The 20,325-nt window shown below is 44.9% G+C and overlaps 1 protein-coding gene across 1 annotated transcript in view; it reads left to right on the forward strand.

Moving 5' to 3' along the window:
• The first annotated feature begins 506 nt into the window (after window positions 1–506).
• SPOCK2 (SPARC (osteonectin), cwcv and kazal like domains proteoglycan 2) overlaps window positions 507–20,325 on the forward strand; it is a 50,754-nt gene continuing 30,935 nt past the window's right edge. Inside the window, exon 1 of the mRNA XM_065408103.1 lies at window positions 507–686. Within this exon, the coding sequence (XP_065264175.1) occupies window positions 507–686 (180 nt within the window). The remainder of the gene's footprint in view (window positions 687–20,325) is intronic.

Here is a 20,325-nt window from a genome sequence, read left to right on the forward strand (position 1 = left end):
GGGCCAGGCACTGAACACGGTTCGCTGGGCTAGCAGGAGCCGCAGCCTGTCTGCGCCCTCCTGCTCTGGGTTGCAGCGTGAGCTGTATGTGCTTCCCCAGGGCCTTTGTCGTGCCCGGTCGCCCGGCCCCTGACTCGCTCGCGGGGCTCGCACTGCCCTGTGCCCTGCATCCTCCTCCCTTGCGAGCGGGGCTAGTGACCGCGCTGTCTCTGGTCTCGATACTCACTTTGAAATCATATCCCGTAGTTTCTGGGTGGGTTCCTGTTTAACAGGTATGATGTCAAGTGTGATGCTGATGCTACAGTGACTAAGCCAGCCTCTTTTGGCGCAGACGCTGTCATCCTATCTGTGCTTCTAGCTCGGGGTTTCAGAGTAGGGCATCTCATAATCAGGTCACATTCCACTGAGGATCCACCATCCATCTCTCCCTAAATCGCGAGACCAGAGAGGGAAGAAGACAAATAATTGCTTTGCAAGAGGTGGAGAAAAAAAGACCAAGATCAGAGATGAGAGCCCCAGGCTGTTGTCTGGTGCCACTGTTGCTGTTGGCTGTCGCCTTGGCGGAAGGGGACAGCAAAGGGGGTAAAGACGGAGACCATCCAGGCAATTTTATGGAGGACGAGCAATGGCTGTCTTCCATTTCTCAATACAGCGGCAAGATCAAACACTGGAACCGCTTCCGAGACGTGAGTCTGTAGCCTAAAACCGTATAGCATGAGGTCCACCCTAGAGGAGGGGAGGGGAGGCCGTTGAAAACCAAAAAGGAGTGCAGCGGGGAAACCTGTGCGAAAGAGCTGCCGATGAGAGCATTGCAATCTCTACTCTAAATGGATCTGTAAAATATATGGGGCTTCCCTGGTTGTTGTTAGGGGGGGATTTAAATACAACTGGGCAGGCTTCGAAAAGCCAGGGAGCTGAGCAAGTACTGTGCCTGTGGAAAAATTAAATGATTTCATTTGAAAACGTGTTTAATTTTGCATTAGCGAGAGACCAGCAGGCATCGGGGAGATGGAAGCCAGAACAGTGCGTGCACAGGCTAGGGTAGGCAGCAGCACCACCTGATTGCATTAGATTGCACGGGGGTAGGGCGAGCTGGGCTGAAGGTGGCAACTCCCTTTGCAAATGTTGACCGTTATTTAGAGGGAAGGGGAGGCATTTGTTGCACGGAGCAGCTTTGCAGCAAGGGCAACTCGCTGCATCGTTCGATGAAAACAAAGCCGTTCCCAAGTGCTCTACTGAGTTTGCAACGGTGCGCTTGGCAAGGTTATAGGAGGCTCCGATGTGCTGCTGGGCTGTGTTAATAAGCACCTTCATGGTGCCTAGACCTGTGCATTAGGATGAGCTGAGCAAGCGTGAATGTGTGAGGTTGAAAATACTGCAGACAAACGGTGGCGTTTTTCTTGACATGTGTCCCCCTGCTCAGTTACTGCCTCTACATAATTACACCCGAGCTGTTTGATCCTAGCGGCTCCACATTCTGCTGCTTCCTTTTCATTATACTATTGGATCCACAGGAATGGTTTCCGGATGGCGGGATCAGACAGCAAATGACAGACAAAATCATTTAAAAAGCAAGAGCAGAAAGAGAGAGAAAAGTAGGAGGGAGCCGAATGGAAATAATTATGCGTGCAAAGAAAGCAGCAAAACCCAGGTGTCAAAACAAAGCCAAACATGGAAAATCGCTTTTTCTCTCCTGCTGTTTTTCTTTAAATAAAAGGTTTATAAAACGTGGTAAGTGATAGATTGGGGTAGGAGGAGAAATAATAGCTTGGGGGGCTACCCCGCATGCATTTTTTATTTTTAGGAGGACAGGTGTAGATTTCTCTGTCTGTGCAGGGTGGAGGCTGCAGGGAACTGAAAACCTGATCACAAGCACAAAAATGTGTTATAAGGAAGTTTCCAGAGGAGACAGCATAGGGGCAGGGTTACCTTGGAAGGGAAATGCATTAGACTTTAATAACTTGTAGTTTTAGGGATTTGTTTAAATATACATCTGATGCTTTCCATATTCTGCGCTAGGTGGTGTGTGGACCCTGGCTTGTTAAACCACTAGCTGCTCATAAATATACGTCAGCACAAAGGAGGGTGTGTTTCTTTCTTTGTTTTCCTTATAAACTATTTTATTTTATCTTTTTGCTAATGTTGATCAAGGTTAACTAAGAAGAAAGGATCATAGCTTCTTTGAGGTCTGAGCTGGATTGCAGTGTAAATATTAATTGTTCTAAAAGTCATTTCTGAGGTCACAAAAGAGGGAGCCCCCTACATACCCTTGCCAGTGCTTAGTAATTAGGAGGAGGAGGCAGAATCAGGGACTTCCTTTCACTTGTGTTTATGCAGCACTCTGTTTAGGAGCACCTGTAGATCACCGGGGAAAATGCATGAGTATTTTTCAACAGAGATGTGACATCTTTTTCTGTGTTTAAAAAGCTCAGAGGTTGTAAGGATGGCAGATCTATAGCTGTGGGGGCTGGGAGAAGCAATAGTTTCACTTAGTGGCTATTACATCAGGAGGAAAAGCAATTTGATTAAGTAATACAAGTTAGAAAAGGGTTGATTTTTGCTCTCATGACACTTGTTTAGCTTATTCTTTGCTCTCAAATGCCATTTCTCACTCCTGAAACATTTAGTATCAGAGACACTAAAGGATGGAGTTCCTCATTTCTTTCAGATTATTGACTCAGCCTCGACATACCATATTTGCAAAGGATTATGCACATTTGCAGTTTAACCTTTGAATAAATAACACATATTAGAAGTTTTGGGGTATGTGTACCTACATATGCTCTCAATAACCAATAGGAATGGTGATTTATAGTGTTTCATACATATGATAAGAGTATATGATTCATAAATGTAACCAGTCAAATTGGCTATTACATGTTTGACATAAAGACTGAGCCAAGTCTATATGTTAAGGTTTCCATTATGAATTTGCTCATTAGGTACCATTATGTATCATTACATAATTACATAAGTTGAGAAAGTGGATAAGGAAAAGTTATTTACTTATTCCCATAATACAAGAACTAGGGGTCACCAAATGAAATTAATAGGCAGCAGGTTTAAAACAAATAAAAGGAAGTTCTTCTTCACGCAGCACACAGTCAACTTGTGGAACTCCTTACCTGAGGAGGTTGTGAAGGCTAGGACTATAACAATGTTTAAAAGGGGACTGGATAAATTCATGGTGGCTAAGTCCATAAATGGCTTTTAGCCAGGATGGGTAAGAATGGTGTCCCTAGCCTCTGTTCGTCAGAGGATGGAGATGGATGGCAGGAGAGAGATCACTTGATCATTGCCTGTTAGGTTCACTCCCTCTGGGGCACCTGGCATTGGCCACTGTCGGTAGACAGATACTGGGCTAGATGGACCTTTGGTCTGACCCAGTACGGCCTTTCTTATGTTCTTATGTTCTTACAAAATATTGGCTCTGAAAGTCCAGTTGGCCCAAAATATAATGCAAGACAATTGTCCAATTAAATAAGACTAAATTACTTATATGCTGAACATATTAACTAACATCTGCTATCAGTAGAACTGCACAACTAGATACAATCCTGCTTTCATTGATGGTCTTCTCAGGAAGGTGTGGGCAGACTAGAAGACTGAACAGGTCTTTTCCAGCTCTAATTTCTATGACCTTGTGGACAGAAACAGAGGGGAATGGGCTAAACCCATGGCTAATGCTAATAGAGGTTTGGTAATGACTTGATCCAGAAATAAATAGCCACAAATGTGTTTAGTAAAATTATTTTTTTTAGTGAAGGCAGTTGACTCAATATCTGAATACTTTTCCTGATGGTTCTTCAAGCCCTATACTGCAAAATGTACTGTTGAGTGTAATGAATTTGGTGGTCTCAGGTCATCTCTGCAAGGCAGAAGAACACTTCAAAGAGCTGTCATACCTGGTTTATCAGATTTTACCTCTGGCTGTGGAAGGAGAAAAACAGGTGGTCCCGTGGGTCCCAGTTGAGGTTTTTGTCACGCTTGTGTGAGGATGCTAGCATTGCAGCTAATGTAATTGAATCTTGCTAACCTGTCCTACAAGTAATTCAACACATTCAGTTCAGGACACTGCTAATCTAGTAACCTTCACAATTAAATGTAGTCAATAATAATAATAAGCAGCTGTATTTAATCTCAGACTTTAATTTTATTTTTCTACTGTCCAAGATAAGTTGGAGTTTTTACTGCCTCTTAATGATTATACTCATGCAGTAGTTACTGATTTGAGAATAACTTACTGCCTAAGGAATTCAGCTTGTAGTACTCTGTAAGAGTGAAATAAATCAGGTATAGGTTATCACTGAAATGAGCATGGTGGATCTCCTTTTAAATGCCAGTGGATGTTGTTCATGTTTAAAACCAATATATGGTATGGGATACTTGTCCATTTCTGCTCAAGACTAGAGCAGAGGAGGGTGTTACAAGTCAGGATTGGGGTGCTTTGACAGAGCTATGTGAAGACCTGGGACTGGAATAACTGGGGGCCTGGCAAATTAGGATTCTGGTGCATTGGCAGGGTTATGTGGGTGAAGCTCTCACACACCTCTCACACGCTATGTCTGATAAAGGTATCGGTTCCTCACTTGCATAATCACCAAATCAGAACATTGATAAAATTCCTGGGTAGAAGAAGTAACCAGCTAATTATTTGTGATTCTGTCTGCTGATGAATACTGCTCTGTATCTCTTATTGAAGGTTTATAGATTTACTGGGTCTCCCATTTTAGTGGGTTTATGTTGACAGGCTAATATTCTTGGTGCATTTAATGCTTAAGAAAATGAGGAACTAATAGCCCTGGCCAGACATTAGAACTGGTCATGCTGCGGGTATGTGAAGGCTTCCCTCACATGGTGCAGCCAATGCACCTCCATTCTGATCTGCAATACTTGCTTCCCTTCCAGTCTCAGATCTCCCCTGAACAGAGAGGCACAGATATCCTGAAATGCTTGACAGAGAAATGTCCATTTAAGACTAGAGTGACCACCATAGTCATTTTACTTGTGACCTGATCTGTATTTGAACCAAGTTCTCCAAAGGTGAAAGGTAGCAAAAGATCCCTGATGGCTGAATTAGCTGTTAAATAACAGTGATTTAGAAGAAAATTGCACTATCCCTTGTGTGGATGTTTGTGGAATAATTTATGAGTTAATGGACTAGCCTTCCCCTCTTGATATCTTGATTCAAATCCCAGAGAGTTTACAAGTAAAAGCAGGCGGGGTAAATTATCCTAGTACCCTATGGATGTTTGTCTATATCACAAAGCTACAATACAGGAAGTCATAACTCATTGCAGTGGTGAGGCTGTATTCAGGAGACATACAGGACTGCAACAGCTGGGCTATTGCAGATCAGAGGTGTGCAAAGGAAGCTTGAACAGTGTTTGCCCTTGCTGTGTTTGGATCTGTAAGTGCTGTTAGTCTTTCATTTAAACATGAGCACCTAAATTAATCCAGAAATTCTCCTTACCAAAAAGAGGACTCTGCCCGAGTCCTTAATTGGTAATGAAAGAGGTGCCAGGGTTCAAGCAATTTTTTAACTTTCATAACTGATGCGGCAAGCCCAGAGGTGCTGGGCTATGGACTGACAATCCCAGAGATGCTGGGGCTCAGCCTGGCAAGCCCTGGCACAAATTAAGCACTGCTCTGTGCCCATGAGAAAAGCCAGCAGAGCAGTGCATAGAGCATCCCTTTCAAGCTGCAGCCTTGTATGTGATCATGAATATGTATGGATCAGAGCTCTAAGTGAGCTGCTGGGGGTGAGTTGTAACTCCCTGTTAAATAAACCAATTAGTTTAATAGATAAAGGGAGAGGATAAAAGGAAAGGGGTGTTTCCCTGTTAAATACTTACCAGTGGAGACCTGATATGAATACAGTCCCATGCAGGACTGGTAAATCCCACTTGCAATAATTTGTTAACTTGTATAAGGTTTTATATATTTATATATTAAGGATCTGGTTGACAGAAGTGTAATCTATTATATATTGGCAGAGAAAGTAGCATGTGGGAAGAGGTGCCCAATTCAATTTGATATTTTTGGGGTCCTCAGGGAAATCAGAAGGGCAAGTCTGGAGTCGCTTCACAGCCCTTGATGCATTAGGACTTGGATGCATTGAGATGAAGTCTGAGCACATCCTTAGCATCCTTTTCTTTGCAAAATATGTTTATTTGTCCAACAAGAGTCTGGGCAGTCGGGCCAATTCAGGGTTGTTCAGGAGGAGGACGATGCATTTTGAGAGCAGTGGTTGCAGTCCCCTGTCACCAACATAATTTTTTTGTGCTTCTATGTGTACAAGGGAAAGCAAGCTAAATTGGTGACATTTGTATGCACTGGCAAACATGGTTGTGCAGGAATAGATGCCCATGTATTGAATATGTTTGTCTGCATACCTGGGAGGACAGATGTTTGTTTTTGTGTGTCTGTGCATACTTGTCTATTTTTGCTTTTTAAAGTTGCTTAGGCGGCAGTTGAAATCACACTCTGCTATGCCCAAGGCCTAAATGAAGCTCTGAAACAATTTTCAATAATACTGAAAGGTTGCCTGGATTAATAAGCAAGCCCTTTGGAATTTATTTCTGCTGAGAAATACTGTACCCAATGAGTCACAATTAGCTATTTAAATGGCAGAGAAGTCTAACGAAGTTAGCTGATATACTGTGCTCTTGTCCTCTAGTGTAGGATGCAAACTAAAGTGGAGATGAGATATAGGATGAAAAGAAACACAGTTATTTGGCAGTGAAAAATCCTTCCTCCTGTGTTCCCTGCAGCATGTCTAGAACAAACTCAATTGTTCTTTCAGTTGTTTGGGAAATTGTTTTGCTGTATTTGTTACTGTGCAGTGTCTTTCTCTCTTTCCTTCCCCCTTCCTCCGCCCCGGCGTCTGTGCTGATCCAGTCTGGTTCTCGGAGGCTATGCATCATCAGAAAGCCACACCTGCATGGAGCTGCCAAACGCTGCAGTATTACTAATCATGACATGAGAATGAAGGCTATTGATTGAGATAAAAATACTGCTTTGTCAGACCAAGATAAATTCCGTTCCACTGCCCAGGATCAGCATTCTCACTGCTTTACCATTGTTCATTTCTCTTCTAATTCTGGATTTTAAAGAGGCAGAATGCTTCAACAGTGTTGATTTTCACTGCACCAGGACACATGTTTTCTCTGCATGGGAATATCAGCTAGAGAAGAAAAAAATCACTGTGCCATGGTTTTCTGATTCTAAAACTCTATTCCATGGTGTTTGTTCCCATTGGAATGTAAAACTCAAGTGATGCCCATATTGCTGCTGAACTGTGACCCCTAGTGCGGTTTTGGAATGCTGCCAGGGCTGAGTCCCAGCGGTTCCACCAGGCACTCCCAGCCTAGTATCTCTTGTGACAGGATGTCACTGGAAAGGACTGTGGACTCCCTAGTCCTGGCAATTAAATTTCCTCACTGTCCATACAGACACTCAACCCCTTCATTAAAATCTTCATTTAACCTAATCTTAATGTTATATTGGTCATATCAGTCATGTCTGCCTTAGTTAGCTTGGAAAGTCACACTTCTGCCTGCACACACAAGGACAGAGGTGTGTGTATAAGCACAGAGGCCAGCATAGACGTACAGCTCCACCTATGGTCTAACTTCCCTTCCCCTTTAAACCTGGGCGTGTAAGTATATTGAGTGGATGTCAGGATATTGTAACCATTGTAGTGAACGTCAGTTAAAAACGTGAAGGCTGCAGAGACTGTAAATTGCTCAAGCCAGATAACTGTGCTTTGAAGTCTCCACTGATGCATCCTGTGGAATTCGTAAAATAAGCTAAACAGCACTGGAATGCCTCTCCCCGAATACTAAAAAGAAGAAGTTATACTAAATGCAAAACATCCTACCACTTGCAAAATTAAGCCTCTAAGGCCTGGTCTACACTAACCCCCAAATTCGAACTAAGGTACGCAACTTCAGCTACGTGAATAACGTAGCTGAAGTCGACATACCTTAGTTCGAACTTACCGCGAACTTCAGACGCGGTCCACACGCGGCAGGCAGGCTCCCCGTCGACTCCGCGGTACTCCTCTCGCCGAGCTGGAGTACCGCAGTCGACTGTGAGCGCTTCCGGGATCGATTTATTGCGTCCAGACCAGACGCGATAAATCGAACCCGGAACTTCAATTGCCAGCCGTCGAACTACCGCGGTAGTGTAGACCTGGCCTAAGAGTCAGAAAATTCCAAAAGTTAAGGTCTCTCTTGCAACGTCATCCCATCCACACTCTTGGATAATTTTACGGGAGAAATCTTAATTTGTGGGATTTTCTGACTTTGCAGTCACAGTATCCTATTAACATTAGTTATGTTGCTTTTATTATAATTATAGTATATAGGAGAGGGACTTTTATACAGAAAACGGTCTAGGGATGTCTTTGGGACAGATCCTCAGCTGATATCATGTAAACCTGCTGCTGGAGCCAGTGGAGCTGTGCCCACTCACAATGTGTAAGCATAAAAATGTCAGCACATAAAAGGGAGCTCAGTGAGCCCCCAGTCTGGCCACATAACCATGTCCCCAGTGGGAGACAATGGGAAAGACAACTGACTCTTCCTGAGGGAGTTTTGGTGAAATTGTGATGTTAGCCAGTTGTCAGTGGTGGCCTCAGGCGCAGACTATAGCCCTTCGTGTTTGCACTTGTACCTTCGTAGGAGGGTAATGTTACAATCTATCGTGACCATTTTGTAACCCATCAAAATGTTCAATGACTAAATGGCCCAGTTCTTATAACTTATTATGCAATGTATTATTATGATAGTCTTAATAATGTACATGATAAAATAACATTAATGCTGCATAGAGGGTGCATAACTAGAAATCGTAGAAAGTCAGCTCAGGAGCAGATGAAGATTTCTACAGCAGCTTTGACTTGGCTATATTGTGCATCTGGTGTGTTTTATGGTATTTGTTTCATGACACAAAGAGTAATATATTAAGCCACACAACTCACCTGGAATAGCAGTGTAGCTGCGATGGGATAGCTGTTTGAGTACATACCTAGAGTCTCAGACAGGATCAGACTTGGAGTGGCTAGCCTGTCCTACCACCCATGCCACCACGGTTGCAATGCTGTTTTTAGCATTCTAGCTTGATCAGAGCTAGCATGGGTATGTCTGCTCAAGCTGGAAATTATTTCTTCCCAACCCCAGTGTAGATGCACCCAGGGTATCAGTGAAATATAGAACCCTTCCCATCTAGGTCACTGGCCAATATCCACACCAGGTCTGCAGTGACTGAAAGTTACCAGTTGATAGCTGTTTAGGAGGCTGTGTGAAATGAACTGGTGGCCTATGTCTAGTTCCCAGGGAAAGGTGTAATAAATAAATACCACCAGAACTGACACTAAGGGTATGCCTACACTGTAATAAACCCCCTTGGCTGGCCTGTAGCAGCTGATTTGGGCTGGGGGGCGGGGACTGGGGGGCTTTAAAATTGCAGTGTAGGCATTTGGGCTGGGGCTGGAGCCAATTAAATAAAATGTTGTCTTATCAGTGTAATTTACAAAAGCAAACAAATACCCCACTGATGGTGCCAATTACCTCATCAGCACATTCCTGTCTAAAATGTGAAATTCTTCTGGGGAAGTTAAAAGGTTCCCCCCCCCTTCATTTTCCTCCCTGTGTCCTTACTCTGCTGTAGAGCAACATAATTGTTTCCCAGTCAGTGACTTCCATCATATTCTACGCCCTAGTTAAGAAGTAACTAAATATTTAATAATTTGCTGGAACAAACCCAAAAGCCCTGTCAATCATGTGGAGAGCTTTGTGTTAAGAATGGGCAACAAGAAAGAGGGAGGATCAGAGTCCCTCAGCTCAGAGATGTGGAGAGACATGTCCAGTTATGTGTGGTAGGTGACACTAGCGTATGCAGTCCAGAGACAATCCCAAACACCGTGATTGACCACAGAATTTTGTTGGCTCAACTATCACATATTTAAAAAGATTCTACTATTTTTCATTACTTGAGGTCAGCACTGCCAGTCCTGTTGGTGGCCCCGTTAGGCACGGGATGGGAGGCACCAGTCTCCCTACACACTGCCCTCTGAGAAAGGCCTTAGTTTCCAAACCTGGCTAGTAGAACAGCAAAGGCAGAAGTTGCATTCTATTCTATGGTCAAGTTCAAAGCGATCTGTACCCATATCATATTTGGATGTTAACTGGTCACCTCTTGTGAGCAAAGCAAGATCTAAGACGGGTTTGACCTGGTCAATAACCAGGCTTTTGCTTGGTTGTGGGGTTGATTTTTTTTTTTTTTAGTTAAAGCCCTTTGGCCTCAGGGCTATGTCTTCCTCTGTTCCCCCATTCTGTTTGCACAGGGGGAATCTCACTGGCACTGAGTGAGGACTCTCCTGCACTGCCCCTCACCTTCCCCAAGTGAAAAGCTAGTTTAGAGGGAGGAGCTCGCCCCTTTAATTCTGGGTTTGCCATACTCCACTTAAAGCTTCCTCTCTTGATAGTGTTATATTGTCATGGTCCCTTTAACAAGTTATTGAGGAACATGTAGACATTGCCGAGACTCTGGGCTAGAGAGGATTAGTCATGGTGGGTTATATACGATGGGGTGTGCTGGGGAGCAAGAGAATGCAGTAAATTCCAGCACCAACTCTGTGGGGGCAAAAGAGGTCACTGCCATGCACAAGCTCTGTCCCTGTTGGGATTGTGGAGCTGGATTCCCCAACTTCATGATGTAGCATTTAGAATTAATTCCTTACGCCTTCTGCATCCACCTAAAGAATTATATGCTTCAGTGTTTGTGTGTTCATTGCGTGTTGGGGTATTTTGTTTGTACGTTGGAGTCTGTGCGGCTTATATGTGCTGGGAGGGATGTTGGGGGGAGTGTGCCCATGGGGTATTTTCTAGGGATTTCATACATCATTGACTCTACTGTTCAGATTCTCAGGGGCTTCTGGAAGAGTATAAAATTAGCTGTGATGGAGGGGACAAGGGGATCCCATGTAGACCCAGAGCTGGGATTTATCTGTGAGAAAGATAGGATGTGAGGAGATGGCCTCTTGAGCTTTATGTTAATGAGGATACATTTGAGAGACTGTATGGTTAATGGGCTCAGATCCATGAGATGATAGTCATGAGATATGGAGCTATTAGGTAATAGCTGTCAAAGACTCCTGAGACCTATTAGATCACCGAGTCCATCCCCGAACAGTGGGTGTATGTGACGCTATACTTGATCTTGGCCAAGAAGCCGCAATAATCTGTTCTCTGTCCTCCGTGGTGTTCTCAACCCCTCCCAACTTAGTGTGGCCTACACATTTAATGAACATTCTGTCACTCCCCCTCTCCCAGATCATTAGACCAAACTCTGACCCCTGTGGCGTCCCTCTACTCCTCCCACAGCTTGATATATTGCCATTTGTCATCATTAACCTTTGTTTTCAGCCCTTCAGGCATGTGCCCATGCTCATTTCCAAGCCAAAATCAACTGGCCACCACAGACTTAGCAATGAGGGGGATATAAAGGGGGGAGGATTAGAGGATGCTTTTCTAACAGGGTAGCTACCAGAGCAGAAGAAGTGTTTGGCTGCTAAGGTGCTGTATTAATACATAGAATTGCCACCTCTCGTTCCAGCCCCTCCTGCCTTGAACTTCACTGCAATCCAGAGTTCATGGAGATATTTTTACCAGGATTCATTCCACTGAGGTTTAAGTGCTTTCCTAGTAAATTGTAGCTACAACAAGTGCTCTGTCTAGCGAAACACAGAACGGCTTGGAAATACTGCTAATGTGACTGGGTTTCTAATATGATCCTAATGCTGGTGTATCCAGTGGTGGCTGGTGTATCCAGTGGTGTTCACTGTACTACTTTCCCCCTGGGAATGGCCCCTGGTTTGGGGGATTCTGTTTGAGGTTACTACTTTATATACACCCCTCCCCCCCCTCCTCCCGAGGAATGTGTCTTCTGTGACCTCCTATTTTCCCCTGCTTTATGGCCCTCTGGTTTTGGAGGTCTTGCTTCACAGCTGCCATCTTTTTCATCAGGAAGGACTATCCAGGACTCTACTTGAGTATGTCAGTATCACTGACTAACTGGTGTGCAAAGTTGCCTTGGCCAATGTGAGGTGCTCCCTCCATCCAGAAACTGAATTCGATGCCTCTGCAGCACACGTAGAACCTGGTCTCCCATTCCAGGGAAGGGAGAGAATGGGAGCAGGACACCTGTAACTCAGACAGCACTGGGCCCAGCCGTATATTCAGCAGTGAGCACATTGATGGCTTCTAGAGACTAGTCAGGCTCTCACTATCAGTTCTGTTGGTGGTGGTGATTGTTTTATTAATTTTTATTATGACACCCAGAGGTCTCAACCAAGATCAGGGCCCCATTGTGCTAGGCACTGTACAGACACACCTCCGTTAACAAGCTTACAGACTAGACAGGGCAGACAAAGGAATGTTAGTCCTATTTTACAGATGGGGGACTAAGACATAAAGCCCACGAGTTATAACTGTTTATTAGTTCCTTAGCTTTTCAGCTATTTTTTTTCTAATTACTGGGTATTAAGGTTTGCTCACAACAGAACCATTAGGTCCTCCATCTACTCCCTCTTTTTGTTAATAACTACAGAGAATCCATAATTTTCTGTTTGAGACATCTTAACTCATTTCCATAGCAACAGTTTGAAGCCACAAAGACTAAACCAACAGTGAATTGTCTTGAAAAATACCTCTTAATTAAGAAAAAATGAAGGGATTATTGATAATTCATTTAGCCTGCTGGCTAGTAGAGAATTGGCTAACTTCTGTCCTGAATCTGCCTGAGCACAAGATATTGCTTGTGTTGGGCTCACTCCATTCTTCTGTCTTCCTGTGCGGCTCACGGGATATCCCCAAGTTTGGGACATGGTTGCCCGAGGCTGTGAAAAAGCCTGAAGATACAAGGTCATTCCTACTCCAAAGAGTTTGCAAGGAAGAAAGGGAATACTTTTACCCCTATTTTATGGTCAGCTGAGACACAGAGAGATGAAGTAAATCCATTCTCAGTTCCTTTGTATTTTTAAGACATGGAAACAAGGGCATTAGGTTGTTTTTGTTTTTTAACTTAAATTTGTGGTATGTTAATATAACAAAGGTAATAGATCTAACTGATCCATATTTAGCAATAGAAGCTCATGTGCTTCTCGCTCTCTGAACTACAATGTACAGTTAAGCACAGACTGCCTTGCATACCTGGGCAGGGGAACCAAGTACAGTAACTTATACAACTACTAAACCAAAACGGTAGAAACAATATTCTGCACTGTTATGGCATCTTTCATCCAAGGATCTCAAAGCACTTCACAGATGATGATAAAACCTAATAACTAGAGCCCAACGCGGATACAAAATTTGTATCCGCATCCGATCCGTGATCTGCAAACATGGTCTGCGGATATCCCCATGTGGATGGGGATATCCGCAGATTTGCAGGGCTCTAGTAATAACTAGAATTGGTTGAGAATTTTCTGACGGAACAGTTTTCCATCAGAAAATGCTGATTCCACAGAATCAAAATGTTTCAAGGGAACTTGATGATTATGTCAACTTTTGATGAAACCTCTCTACCTGCCTGATTTCCTGCCATCCCACCAACCAGTGACTGGCAGATAGGCTCCCTGGGCTGCCCAGTTCTCTGCATGCCCACCAGGCAAGCGGCCTGGGTCTGTGGGATGTCTGACAGGCAGGTTGGGTGGGGAGTCTGCCCAGCTAGTGGACTCTCTAGGGTGCTAGGCTTTGTGGCTGGCCAGCTCTCAGGATCCCTGGCTCCCCAGCTAGCTGCTAGGTACTCCCTGGATCTCTGGCAGTCCACCTGGTGGGCTGTCAGGATGCCAACACCCAGCCTGTCTGGCTGCCTCCCTAGCAGGATCCTGGGAAGCCAGCCAGCTGGGGAGCCGGGTTGCCTGCAGTCCAGACTAGGAGCCTGCAAGCAGAGAAATTCCATTTTGAGTCGCCCAAAATGGAAATTTTCTTTCCTTTCTCTCCCATAAAAATATCTAGAGTTGTTTTTGTTCTGGTTCAGAATAAAACCTTTTTCAAAATCTCTAAATTTTCATGGAACAGACCATCCAGTTCCAGCACAGCTCTCCTAATACCTGTACGTAAGGAAAGATGGGTAAACTGAGGCACAGAGCGACTTAATGGGGGTGTTGTGTGAGGGTTACAGTGACCTAGAAACAGACAGTTTTCATGCAAATGTTCATGTTAATAAAATGAAAGGGATGAGAAATACAGATCTGGCCATCTCTCTAGCCCATCCCTCCGTCGCCATAGCTTGTATTGCAGAATTATTTCTGACCAGAAATGCAAGGGACCAGCTTCTTCCTGAGAGCTGCAGCTGCTCAGCACCTCTGAAAATTGGGCCCACTGTTGCCAATGTGAATGTATTTCACTGGAGGGAACGGAGTCACGTGACTTGTCAATGCAGCCCACTGCGCTGCTGAGTCTCATTTTAAAAGCCATCGCTGTCGTCTCTTCTCCATTTGGGAAGACAGCTCCTATTGTCAGGCAGTGCACTGACATTTATTGTATGTTACAGCGATTAGCAACCACTGTGGCTGGGTTGAGATTTCTACTCATCTTTTCTGTTTCCCTTCCTTTCCCCTCCCCTCATTCATATGAACAGGGGATGAGGAAGTTTTCAGTATCTGTCTGGGGCTCACTGAGCAATGCAGTGCACCTTGCTTCCCAAAGTCGCTGTCTTCAGGTTTCCTCTAATGTGCTTGAGTGCTGCTGTAATGGATATGCAGAGCAGAGTGACCTCACTGAAGCAGAGTGCATGGGCTGGGAGCACAGACCAGGCAGCAATTAATTGCTTTCACTGAACTGCATCTGGCCAATGAAAGCTAATGCAGTGAGTCAGTGCTGCTCTGGGTTTTGCTCTTTCTTTGCACTTGGCTTCCAGGATATTTGGGGGTTATGTGTTTCGTTTTTATTGCCTTTCGTTTTTTACTCTTATCTCTGTCCAGTATGTCCTTTGTATTATTCATCACTCTTTTTTTCTGTCACTTAATTTCTTTTTCTCTCTTTCTCTTCCTTTCTTCCTTTTCTTTATTTACTCTATTTTCCTTTAATCAATCTCTCTCTCTCTCTCTCTCTTCCTCCCTCCCACACTTTTTCCAAATACTCCTTTCACTCAAGTGGAGTGTGCAGTTTCAGGACACTCTGTGTGTCAATTAATAAGCTGTCGGCTTTCCTCTTACACAGAGCTTGACAGAACCTCTAAAAGGTCTTTCCCTGAAAAGCCAGCATGAATCAAACTTAAAATGGTTTCTCCTCTGGATGCTTGGAGCCCCTCCTATGCCACGCTGTGTGTTAATGTCTCTTACTGTCCTCTTTTGTTACTGTTAATGTTGTTTCATGATTCTTTGGAGGTTTAGATCTTGCTCCAGCTTTGTGTTGTCAGGGCTCCTAACCCGTAGTTCTTTCAGGGGGCCAGAATGAGCAAGCACCTTCTCAGCCAGGCAGTATTTGAGCACAGAGAAAGAAGATCCGCTTTGCCCCAACAAGACGCTGCTGTGTCAACCCTTTCCATGCAGAGAGGTTGCAGATACCCTGTTGTACTGATTGGAGAAGTGTGGAACCTTGGAGTGAGACCTAACAAACCTGATTTTTTAAAAAAAATAGGACTAATAAATGCTTTGCTGAGACTGCATGAAATGTCAGCATCGTTATCTAATGCAGTGCAGAGCTTTTTGAGCTACTGTAATGAAATAAATGAAAGTCTCTACTTTCACCTCTGTCCTGCACTTACCTGCTTCTCATTTTAAAGCATATGCAGATGATCAGACAAACAACAGAATCAATAGGTTGTTCCCTGTGTGGGGGAGGGGGAGCTTAAAGTGACCCTGGTGCTAGTTTGAAGGTCCCAGATTGATATCCTTGGTGGCCTGAATCTTCTGTCGGGTGTCTACCAGCAGAGCTGGAAATTCAGGCCTTTGTGAATGGTACTCTACGCTCCCTACTTCAGTGATGAACTTCTCTGCTGGGACCTGGTGTATTGCTGCTGGCTCCTACCCATTGAGTCATGAACCATATTGGACTGGTACAAACCCCAGTCTTGTCATCATGAGTCTGTGGTTTGGAGCAGCCAGACATCCAGGGAGGGTTATAGTGTGCACAAATGGTGAGAGGCACCAGCAGTTATTGCCTGATACCAGTCCAAAACTTGTGCTGTAAATTGGGACAGTTGCCTGAAAATGTTAGGAAGCCCTGGCCTGTTCATCCCTACAGTGGATAATGCTGGGGCAGTTCTAGTGCAGGCTTCCCCCACATCTCTCTCTTCCTAGCATGCCTCAGACCTGTGTTAGAGAGATTACACCTGTAAAGTGAGACAGTAGTTCAGCCTTCAGGCCCACTGAGTCCATAGCATCTGTGTTGAGGCTGCCCAAGGGATACCAGTTATGATCTCATTTATCTAATGACTATGGTTGTCCATCAGAAATTGGAGAGAGCTACCAGCTAGTTTAACAATAGAGGTCTGGCCTATTTAAATGACTCGGTCATTATTAATCTGGCCATGATTGGAAACTCAGCTGAGCTAGAGGAGGAAGGGTTTGTTTCTCATTACTGATCCTTGAGCTATCCAGTCTACAAACTGCTCCATTATTTTTTTGCTGGGGAGCTTCCGTACCTATTATTTTAAAATATATTTAGTGAGGAGGAGGGAAAAGTAAAGCATGTGCAGGAGTCTTATGATCTCAGCATGAGCAAGAGCACTATGGTAAACGACTGTGCACCCAATTTTAGGTTGCTTCTGAGACGCCTGTGGATTAATAACTGATACCAGTTGGTTGCCAAACTCTATTTTCCTTCTGACTAACCAGCAACAGAGCTGATTTCCAAGCTAACTGTTACAGTGTAGAGACAGTGAGTATTCAGTATAACTCAGCACCCTAGATCTTTCAGTCACCTCCTCTGCCAGCCTCCCTCTGTCCATCTGGAAGCACAGCTGCAAAGGAGATGTATGGGGTGTGTGTGCACATCCTGCTGCAGCCAGTTGGCAGAATCCATCACTTACTGTAATGCTAAGCACCACTGAAGACTTTTTGGGTACCCCAAGACTCCCATTCAGTCAGACCAAGCGTGGACTGACCAGGTTGGACTTTATAGGCTCTTCATCTGTGTAAATTACATAATTATTTGTGAAATATTTCTCATTGTATTTCTGAGTTTCTTTGAGTGTCCAGCCAAGTAGCTGACAATTGAGAGCAACAACCGGGCAGTTCCCCCCTTGCAAAGGTGAGAGGGAAGGGAGCTGAGCAAACTCCATGGCATTTTGCTCTGTAGCTACCCTTCTTTGTCTCCCCTGCGGTGTTTTCTTTTCCTTAATCTCGTGGACGCCAGCAATAGTGGGGACAGCAGATTAGAATGTTGAAATGTTTGTTTTGAGTTGATAGCCTGAGAAATGAGTACATCAAAGGCATGTCTCTCCTTGTGACTGACCAGCAGCCTATCAATACAGAGCTATTATTTACTAGCACAATGCAGCAGCTGATTTCTCTGCAGCCTAGTCAGCACCACAATAAATAAATCTTTGATTTAATCTTAAATATAAATGTTGCATTCTCGATCTAGAATGACAGGACGGGGTTGAGGTTCCTGCTCTTCTGCATAGTTGCTTTTCACCTCCTTAGAACTTCAAATAAAAAAGGGATTTAAAAAAAAAAAGAGCCCAACCTTCCTTTTACAAAGAATAATGGTGGTTTATAACGTAGGTTCTACTAACCTGTTCTTAGACTCCCTCTGTAGGGCAGGGTGCCTAGACTGGATGGGGTTTTGTCTTCACCCCCCTCCTCCAATCTTCTGATATAAGAAGAGAAGCAGCTAAAACCATAAACACTTGTGCATTGCTGCTGATGCAGTCTGCCTGACATGTTTCCACCTGAGTGGAGGCTGCGTTTAAGTGGTGGGTAAAGTGATCTCTTTGCATGGAGTCTGTGAAGCACTTTAAGGTCCTTTGGGATGAAAGGTGCTGTAGAAATGTCAGGTGTTGTACGTGAGAGCTTGGTACCGACAGCGTGTGTGTTTCTGTGTGATCTACACTGGCACAACTTTGGCTTGCAAGCTGCAATGGGGGAAAAGGTTGAACTGCCAGCAACATACCAATCTGGGGAATTTTGACAGCAAGGAAGCCTGTACTATGTGTGAGTTCTGGCAGTCCTGGGATTGCCTGCCTCCCCCACGCCCCTGAAGATGTTATGTAACCAGAGGCTACTAGTGCTCCAGGGAGGCCAATAATGTTGCATGGTGTCCTTGTCTGTCTATATTAGGCTACGTCAAGGGGTAATTGTCCTGGATGAGGGGCTGCAATGTTAGCGAGAGGAAGACCAGAAATACAGTAGCAGGAGTGCCACAATGTGTGAGCAGAGAGGGACAAAGCCCCCTGCCCACTCCCCCAGCTCCCAATACATTTGGTAAAAACTTGTCCCTCATCTGGTAGTGCTGCTGCTGCAGCCTCAGAGGCAGCGTGGTGCCAAGCCAGCGGGTCTTCTCCCCGTGTCCATAGAGAATGGCAGCGGCAGAGGTGCTGGGGCTGCAACTACTGCTGGCTGGCAGGGGTGGTGCTGCCTCTCCTGGGCTCCCCACACGCTGCCTGCAAGGGAGGAGGGTGCTGAGGAGCTGGCTCCGTATGAGTGGGGAATACCAAGGAAGTGGCTCTGAGGGTGCTGGTTCTGGGGAGAGGTGGTGGTAGCCTGGCAACAGCATTGCCACTCTTAGGCCTTTTAAACTGCACAGGCTGTGCAGGCCCCAGTCAGGTGCCCAAAGTCCGCCACCACTTCCTAGTAACTCATGGGCAAGGCAGGCTCAGTCCCAGGCATCCGGCTGAAGTGAAGGGCCCAGCCTGGCCACCAGGGGGTGCTAACACTGAGTGGGTGGTTGGCACAGAAAAGCACAACCCCATCCAGCAATTTAACTTCATGGCAGATCTGGTAAGGCCCCCCCCCGCCCCCGTTCTTTGTTGGCTGCAGAATTGCTGTTTACTTAGATTTAGTTTAGATGCACCCCACTCCACCCTTGGCCCCTTGAAGACCCAAGTAGTGCCCCGACAGGCGGAGCCACTGAAAAGGGTGTAGATAAAGCAGAAGAGGGCTGGGAAAACAACATACTTGTTCACACCTAGACCAATCAATATGGGCGAGCAAGCCAGTCTCCTTTGCATCTACAGATATCACTGTCTGAGTAATTGCTAAATTACTGTCTGAGTAATTGCTATAAAAAATCTTTTCAGGATTAAAAATGAGGTTCTAAGGAGCCTCTTTTCTGTGTGTCTCTTACTGTCAGTCTTCGCTGTTCTTGGAAGCTGCTATTAAGTGTCTTATGAAATGCAAAGAATCCCAAGAAGATGGCATTTACTTAATTTTAAAAGGTAATAATGGAAACTGCGATTTGATCTGGAGAGGCGTGCGTGGCAGAACCCACTGTGATTTCCATTACACCAAGTCAAGGAATATCTAGCAGACTGGGGACTGGAAGGAAGCACTGAGTCACTGTCTGTAGGCAGGAAGGGAAGGGTTGGAAAAGGGTCCTCCTGGAGGTGGGATGGAGGAGAGCTATTTCAGGTGGGCCCCCACAAGTCAAGCTGGATTGTTACTTTGTCCAAAGACTAAACCAAAACTGCACTTCCCTCAACAAGGCCCAGCAGGTAGGAGTGTGTTGAATGAAGCCAGGTGAGTGAGTGTTGCCTGGGCATTGTTCCAGAAAAGGACAGGAGCAGCTGACAGGAAAAAGGACTCGTGGCCCAGCAAGCTTCTTTTAAACATTTGATAGTTTTGATTTTCATCCTTTATTTCCATCATGGGAAGAGCATGAAATTGGAGGGTGGGGTAACTAGCATAGCTCTGTTGAACAGACATGCTGGTGAAAGGTGCTGGCTTGACAGCCACAGGAGACTGAAATCTTCTGTTCCTCCATGGAACAGGGAGAGCAACAGAGCAAGCTTCCACATGCTGCCTTGCTAATGTGCCTCAAACCTGAGCGGCAGGCACCACTGCTGAGGGTGAGAGGATAGTTCAGTTTCCATCTCTCTGCTGAGGCTACCACTTTAAGACATGGAGGACTGTGAATCAGAAACTGCACTGGAACCACATGGTCCTTTCACAAAGGACATGTAGTCTGGCAGCTGGTCACTACTGACTTGGACTGGATTTGAACCAGTGACTAGGTGATGAAAGGCCATTATCCATCCTGGCTCCCTCTTGTGGTGGCACCATGTCTGGTTGTTAAGAGGACTCTACTCAGTGTATAATAAATGCATGTTCTGGCACCAAAGTGGCAGAACTTTTAAGACCATTTGAAAGGA

Source organism: Emys orbicularis, chromosome 7, assembly GCF_028017835.1.
Source record: "Emys orbicularis isolate rEmyOrb1 chromosome 7, rEmyOrb1.hap1, whole genome shotgun sequence".
In the NCBI taxonomy this organism is placed as follows: Eukaryota; Metazoa; Chordata; order Testudines; family Emydidae; genus Emys; species Emys orbicularis.